This window comes from Ziziphus jujuba, chromosome 8 (genome assembly GCF_031755915.1).
Source record: "Ziziphus jujuba cultivar Dongzao chromosome 8, ASM3175591v1".
NCBI classification, from domain to species: domain Eukaryota; kingdom Viridiplantae; phylum Streptophyta; class Magnoliopsida; order Rosales; family Rhamnaceae; genus Ziziphus; species Ziziphus jujuba.
This window is the reverse complement of record NC_083386.1, coordinates 11,258,379-11,265,950: the sequence shown is the minus strand read 5'-3', so window position 1 is coordinate 11,265,950 and position 7,572 is coordinate 11,258,379. Positions and strand designations below refer to the sequence as shown.

The 7,572-nt window shown below is 34.0% G+C and overlaps 2 protein-coding genes across 2 annotated transcripts; both read right to left on the bottom strand.

Annotated features, from left to right (window-relative positions):
• Positions 1-336: 336 nt before the first annotated feature.
• LOC107413421 (S-norcoclaurine synthase 1-like) lies at positions 337-2,113 on the bottom strand. Its single transcript, XM_048470118.2, has 4 exons — positions 1,687-2,113; positions 1,332-1,579; positions 902-1,226; positions 337-741 (listed from the first exon to the last, which is right to left on the bottom strand). The coding sequence occupies exons 1-4, from the start codon at positions 1,972-1,974 to the stop codon at positions 490-492; spliced, it is 1,113 nt and encodes a 370-aa protein (XP_048326075.2). The 5' UTR covers positions 1,975-2,113; the 3' UTR covers positions 337-489.
• Positions 2,114-5,508: 3,395 nt separating this feature from the next.
• Positions 5,509-7,350, bottom strand: LOC107413398 (S-norcoclaurine synthase 1). Its single transcript, XM_048470177.2, has 4 exons — positions 6,911-7,350; positions 6,556-6,803; positions 6,126-6,450; positions 5,509-5,959 (listed from the first exon to the last, which is right to left on the bottom strand). The coding sequence occupies exons 1-4, from the start codon at positions 7,199-7,201 to the stop codon at positions 5,708-5,710; spliced, it is 1,116 nt and encodes a 371-aa protein (XP_048326134.2). The 5' UTR covers positions 7,202-7,350; the 3' UTR covers positions 5,509-5,707.
• Positions 7,351-7,572: the final 222 nt, after the last annotated feature.

The window sequence follows — 7,572 nt, the reverse complement described above, 5'->3', positions numbered from 1 at the left end:
CAGTATAGAACTTCATGTCATAATCAATACTACCTTCTGAACTGAGGTACCATTATTTGCATTTAGATTTATTATATAAGAAAACAATAGCTTTGCCATTTGCCTTTAGGTTGTTACGATTAAACCTGATCTATACTACTTGATACAACTTGAGAAACAAAATTATATAATCCCTCAAATAGAGAAATTTTAAGCATCAAGTTTCCATATTGAAGTACTCCAGAGAAATTTAATTTTAGACCTGAAATGAACCAGGGAGGGCTTAGAATGGGCTATTGTCCATTTTTCTATTTGTTGCCTGTAATTTGATTGATCAGCAATTAGTTTCACAAGGCATAAAATAATAACATTATATGATGTATCATTCTATTATTGTTAAATATGTCTTCTATCTCCATATTTTACATGCTAGCACTAGACACAAAGTAGGAAAAAGGAAAAAAAAAAAAAAAAAAGAAAAAAAGAAAAAAAAGAAAAAGCAACCAGAATTCATAACTCCTTTTCTAACTTGAGAAAGCTGGTGTGAGATTTTCCATCCAAATTCTTGTCTAAAAAGTGTTTAAGGTAATCCAGAAACTTAACATTTCTGTACAGTCTTGGCCGATCAACCATCATTGAGTCCACAGGACCAATTTGAACCTCATCATCTGGAAGTACGAATGCTGCAATGGAAATTCTTTCTTTTTTGGTGTTCGTAACAGCTCTGTGCTCAATGCTTCTGTAAACCCCATTGCTCCAAGCCTGAAAAACCACCATAAAAACTATAAACTTTTTTTTTTTTTTTTTTCAATAAGAAAAAAGGAAAAAGCTTGTACTCGCTGAAAAGATATTTCTAGTACAAAAGGTTCAATTTGGAAAATATTGGCTTCAAGTTCATTTCACTCTTTTTGTGTAAAAGTACCTCAAGAGCATCACCGACATTGACGACCAATGTATTTGGAATTGGCTTTACGGGAAGCCATCTTTCCTTGTACTTGATTTGTAGAGCAGTGATCTCATCATCCTGCAGAAGAAAGGTCATGGATCCTGCATCAGAATGTGGACTAACACCAAGAACAAGGTCAGTCCTGGAGCACCGCGGATAGTAGTTCAGTCTCATTGATTGTTTCATTACTCCATGCAACCTTTTCAAACCATGTTTATCCAAACCCATCAATCGTGAAAGACATTCACAGATCGCCACAGTCACTCTCTCTACTTCTTTCGAGTATTCATCGACTGCCTCTCTGTTTTAAAAGCGAAACAAATGGTGGGTAAGAAATAGATTTCAGCCCTCAAAAAGGAACTAAGAGTAGAGAAATTTCATACTCTAGATGAAGAAGCTAACATACTTGAAGCCTGGTAATGTGGTGGGCCAGTACTTGAAGTTTCGATATTCGGGTGGTTGAGTTATCAAGAATGAAATATCACACCAATCTAGCTTTTGATGTTCTGAAACCACATATGCTTGGCCATATCCTTGAATATCATTCTCAGCCATTGCATACTTCTTTTTCTCTTCAAGTGGGAGATCAAAAAATGCTGCCACAGCAGCCTTCATACTGTTTAAAACCTCTACTTCCACACCATGGTTTATTAGCTAGGAAAACAAAAAAAAACCAAACACCATATATAAAATTAATCGTAGCAGAGTTTCAAATATTGAAGATTTTGCAATAATTTGTGAGATTAATATGTATAATATACCTGGAAGAAACCCCACTCCTTGCACGCAGAATCTAGCTTGTTTAGCTTATCTCCATCTCCACTAACAAGCAAAGAGAAATCTATGACTGGGATATTGTCGAACATATTGGGAGAGAGGGTGGAATCTATTGGCCTGTCTTGGTATTCTTTTATATATCTTTCAGGAACACTCTCAGAATCATTCTTCACCATCTCTTGGACACTTGGTACCGGTAAAGATTTTCCCCAACCCAGTTCCTTATCTGCCTTTGTGCCTCCATCTTCAACTTTTACATTATCTCTATCCATCTTCAACTCTCAGAAATCTATAATCTCTCTCCTCTCTCCCCTCCTTTCGGATCTCCTTTTATCTGTTTGAGCGGTGGTGTTTGGAAGGAACTCTGGAGGAAGCCAACGCCCACATCACTTTGCATAAGTCCTTCGACTATTATAGTCCAACGATGTTAAGTTTAACAGATTTTCATGAAGGGATAATTTCAACTCAGTCCTTATGTTTGCTCTAATTTAAAATAGTCCTTCAATTTTTTGATATTTCAATTATAGTTTCTTTTTTCTAAAAATTACAAATTATTCTTAAATCCCTGTTATCTCCATGCTATGATTGTATAAATAAAAGTGTTAAACCATTAAAAACTATCCTCTACATCATTTCAATTATAGTTTTTATCGTTTGTTTTTTTAGTTAAAATTAACGGTCAAAGAATAAACGAGTCATTTTATATTTTTAAAACAAAAATATTTTGAAAAATATATAATATTATAAAATATTTAAAAATATATATATTTTTGCTCATGCCTTACCTGCTAATTGCGAGATTATTAAAATATATATATAGAAAAACACATTGAAAAAAAAAAATCTAAAACAATAAATAACAATGTATAAAATACAAAAGAGTCTATGAAGAAGATTGAAAAAAAGAGTCTATAAAGAAGATTGAAAAAATATGTAATTGCACATTTAAAATATATTTATATATACACACATAATCTTTCTCTAGAAGAGAAATTTATGGTCTTAGCTAATTCGACCAGAGTGCTCCCAGTCCATGTAGATGACCAAGAAGAGTTCTTCCTTTATGCCACTCTAATCTTGGATCAAATTTGGAAAATAAGGAATTTTGCTATTTTTGAAAACAAACCCTTCTCTTTAGATGATATTATGATTAGGTTGAAAATCAGATTTCAAGATGCAAAAAATGTAGCCAAGAATTGCTCGGAAAGCCAGAGCATGATCCACAGCAGGCCAGCAAGGAGGAAATCACCCTCAACAGTGCATCAAAACAAATACAGATGCAGAAATAAGTGACGGGTCAAACATGATAGCAGCAGTAGCCAGAGACCAGCAGGGCAAATTACTAAAAATCAAGGCAGTCAAATGTCAATCAGATATTCCGGAAGTGGTTGAAGCCTTTGGAGTGCTGCAGGGATTGATATTAGCAAAAGAAGAAGGCTGGAACACGATCTGGTGTGAATCAAATGCAAGGAGCATAATCCAAGGCATAAACAATCCAGAATATCAATCCATTCATTGGGCAGCTGCAGGAATCATTTTTGACATTCTGCTCTTAAAGAAAGAGTTCCAGGAAGTTCATTTAGTTTGGCCCTCGAGAGGAAAATATCTTAGCGAATTATGTCTGCAGTTGGTTTAAACACACTATTTGTGGTATTTTGTCTCTAAGTTCCCTCCCTAGTAGCTTTTTATGCCTTTGTAACCCAGGAAGAGTGTGGCGAGTAGCCAACTCCCTGTGCTTTCTGTGTAATTTTTTCTCTCCCTCTCTCTCTCTCTCTCCTTCCGTCCCTCTTTGTTTTTCCCTTTCTCTACCATGGCGTTTGTAGATCTCTTCCCATTCTTGCTGGTTTTTGCTGGAAACATGGAAGCTATTGATGACAGCTAGAACAAGCACAGACTCGGCGGTGCTAATGTACGGGAAGTTGGCAGGTCTTTGCATCCAAATCCAGTGAGTTTTCTCCATTGGAGCGGGAAAGAAAAGCCATGGCGAGACTTGATGGTTGGATATTCTATAGGATATTAATATATTCTTTCACTGACCCTTTTGGTAGATTTTTATAAATTTTTAGTTTTAGTACACATCTAGAAGGGGATTACATTGATTGGTTCTCATTGTTTTTATTTTTAATTTTTTTTAATTTTCGGATTCATTGTATTTCAAAGTTGCTAATTTGAATCCACGAAAAAGGAGTTCATCATGGTTTTTCTTGAGACCCTCTTTTGTTTTGCTTGGAACTTGAAAAATGAGACTCTCCCGTTCAAGCAATGTGAAGAAATTAAATGTAGTGATTGAGTTTTTAGAGGATGTGGTTAAAATTCATGTAGAGCATCTCTTAAAAGGTTTAGGAATTTTGGATTAGGAAGGACAATCAGTTCTTGCATTTGTGGTTATGGATGACTTTCGGAGAGTTTTGTTTTTTTGGGTCCAAAATCTGTAACAATAATACCCCTCATCAATAGGTTTTCTTGAATGGGCTACAAAAATTGTTGTAAAGGAAAAAATTTAATATGCTGCTATGGTTTTTAAATGCTGAACTGGTGGTTGAAGAAGTTAATTCTGACCCTTTAGGATGGAACAGCAGATTTAAGAAATTCTACAATGATCCAAGAAGCTCTGTAAAAGGAACTAAATAAATTTACTTATAAATTTGTAAATTTTGAGAACTAAATAAGCTTATTTATAAACTTCATTATACAAAACTTTTTTTTTTGTTTGTCACTTTTATTAATTTTATTTATAAATTTATAAAACAAACGTTAATTTTCTTAAATTTCTTATAAAATTTATATTTAACATTTAAATTTTGTTGATTATCTTTGGCTTTATTAATTTTATCTTGGTTTTATTAATTTAATCATATGCAATAAATATTTATTAAAGTGGAAAAGTGATTTTTTTTTCTTTCTAAATTAATATTTAAATCAAGGGATATAAATGTAATTGAAGTTGCAGATAGGATCTTCTAAATAAATGTTTGTTTAAAATAGGGACTGTAGTTGAAGTATTAAAAAGTTGGAGGAATGAAATTGAATTAGAGCAAATTTGGAGAAGTGCAGTTGAAATTATCCCTTTCATTAAAGGTAAGGGCTATTTGTGATACTTTTAGAATCATGGGGTCTAATATGGAATCATACCAAGTCTGGATGGGTGTTTATGAATTTAACCCTAATATATATCAGAGTTTTGCTTTTACTGGTCAGATTAGAATAGATCATGGAGTTGCTATAACAATTTTTCTGTGCTTATAACTCTATGGAGAGATTCTTTAATATTTCAGATGTATATACCCTCTCTTTCACATAGGATGTGGGTTCTATACGAGTGTATACACACAGAGTATTGAAGTGTTTTTTTATTTGTATGACACCTTAATACAATTGAAACTTGAAATATTCTTCACTCTAGGTGTATACACCCTTTATCTCAGATAGGATGAGCTCCACACAATGAGAGAGAAATGATGTATACACTGGGTGTATTGAAGTATTTCCCTTCAGACTTACTTTTTTGTAAGAAACTTTGTTAATTATGGTCTCCTAAGTTTTGATGAAGACAAATGCTTAACAATTGTTAAAGCATCATTTCAAGAATCAAACAGGGGAAGTTAGGCTATTTTATGGAAAATGGAAAATATATTTTAGATTATACACAGTTATATAGCCATTATATTGGTGGATCCAACATTAAAAAGTGAAAATAGGCTTTTCAAGAAAGAATGGATGATTCGAGATTCAGTAAAAAACTTCTTGTCATAATCAATACTACCTTTTAACCTAGGTTACCATGATTTGCATTTAAATTTATCGTATAAGAAAACAATAGCTTTGCCATTAGGTTGTTATATCAAACCTTGATCAATACTACGTAATACAACTTAAGACATGAACAAGTAAATTATATAATCCCTCAAACAGAGAAATTTTAAACATCAAGTTTCCATATTGGAGTACTCCAGAGAAATTAGCACTAGACACAAAGTAGGAAAATGAAAAAAAAGCAACCACAATTCATAACTCCTTTTCTAACTTGAGAAAGCTGGTGTGAGATTTTCCATCCAATTTCTTGTCTAACAACTGTTTAAGGTAATCCAGAAACTTAACATTTCTGTACAGTCTTGGCCGATCAACCATCATTGATTCCACAGGACCAATTTGAGCCCCCTCATCTGGAAGTACGAATGTTGCAATGGAAATTCTTTCTTTTTTGGTATTCGTGACAGCTCTGTGCTCAATGCTCCTGTAAACCCCATTGCTCCAAGCCTGAAAAACCACCATAAAATCTTTAGCCTTTTTTTTTTTTTTTTTTTTTTCAATAAAAAAAAAAAGGAAAAAGCTTGTACTCGCTGAAAAGACATTTCTAGTACAAAAGGTTCAATTAGGAAAATATTGGCTTCAAGTTCGTTTAACTCTTTTTGAGTAAAAGTACCTCAAGAGCATCACCGACATTGACGACCAATGCATTTGGAATTGGCTTTACGGGAAGCCATCTTTCCTTGTACTTGATTTGCAGAGCAGTGATCTCATCATCCTGCAGAAGAAAGGTAATTGATCCTCCATCAGAATGTGGACTAACACCAAGAACAAGGTCAGGCCTGGAGCACCGCGGATAGTAGTTCAGTCTCATTGATTGTTTCATTACTCCATGCAACCTTTTCAAACCATGTTTATCCAAACCCATCAATCGTGAAAGACATTCACAGATCTCCACAGACACTTTCTCTACTTCTTTCGAGTATTCATCGACTGCCTCTCTGTTTTAAGAACATAACAAATTGTGGGTAAGAAATAGATTTCAGCCCTCAAAAAGGAACTAAGATAGAGAAATTTCATAGTCTAAATGAAGAAGCTTAACATACTTGAAGCCTGGTAATGTGGTGGGCCAGAACTTGAAGTTTCGATATTCGGGTGGTTGAGTTATCAAGAATGACATATCACACCAATCTAGCTTTTGATGTTCTGAAACCACATGTACTTGGCCATATCCTTGAATATCATTCTCAGCCATTGCATAATTTTTTTTGTCTTCAAGTGGGAGATAAAAAAATGCTGCCACAGCGGCCTTCATATTGCTTAAAACCTCTACTTCCACACCATGGTTTATCAGCTAGTAAAAGGCAAAAAACCAAACACCATTTATAAAATTAATCATAGCAGAGTTTCAAATATAGAAGATTTTGCAATAATTTGTGAGATCAATATTATATAATATACCTGGAAGAAACCCCACTCCTTGCAAGCAGAATCTAGCTTGTTTAGCTCATCTCCATCTCCACTAACAAGCAGCGCGAAATTTATGACTGGGATATTGTCGAACATATTGGGGGAGAAGGTGGAATCTATTGGCCAGTCTTGGTATTCTTTTATATACCTTTCAGGAACACCCTCAGAATCATTCTTCACCATCTCTTGGACACTTGGTACCGGTAAAGATTTCCCCCAACCCAATTCCTTTTCTGCATTCATGTTTCTATCTTCAATATTTGGATCCATTAGTTTGCTCATGCTTGGTATCCTTTCCAAGTTCAGATATATAATCACACACAGACAATGTAAGAAGGAGCTTAATTATGTCGATTACATTCTAATTAAGTGATTTTTTTCTTCCTCCTCTTGAAAGATACCTTTTGACACACATTTGGATTTTTGCTTTGCTATATATTTATATATATATATATATATATATACACATACAAGTTGGTGTTAAATATCATAATTCGTTGTTTTAATGGTGGAAAACGATGGAGTGTTCACTTGCTTTTTTTATGGGTATTTTTTTTTGGCTAGTGTGGCTGGGCCCCAGTGGTAGTTGAGTGTTCACTTGCTCGTTGCTGCATAGCGACAAAATATATATATATATATATATATTATTATAA

Excerpts from the sequence above, each read along its gene's own strand:
- LOC107413398 (XM_048470177.2), bottom strand. The coding sequence starts at position 7,201 with ATGAGCAAACTAATGGATCCAAATATTGAAGATAGAAACATGAATGCA. Across the intron at positions 6,451-6,555 it reads ACCACATTACCAGGCTTCAA|AGAGGCAGTCGATGAATACT; the intron begins GTATGTTAAGCT and ends TTCTTAAAACAG. Across the intron at positions 5,960-6,125 it reads ATGTCGGTGATGCTCTTGAG|GCTTGGAGCAATGGGGTTTA; the intron begins GTACTTTTACTC and ends GTGGTTTTTCAG.
- LOC107413421 (XM_048470118.2), bottom strand. The coding sequence starts at position 1,974 with ATGGATAGAGATAATGTAAAAGTTGAAGATGGAGGCACAAAGGCAGAT. Across the intron at positions 1,580-1,686 it reads AGGAGTGGGGTTTCTTCCAG|CTAATAAACCATGGTGTGGA; the intron begins GTATATTATACA and ends TTGTTTTCCTAG. Across the intron at positions 1,227-1,331 it reads ACCACATTACCAGGCTTCAA|AGAGGCAGTCGATGAATACT; the intron begins GTATGTTAGCTT and ends CTTTTAAAACAG.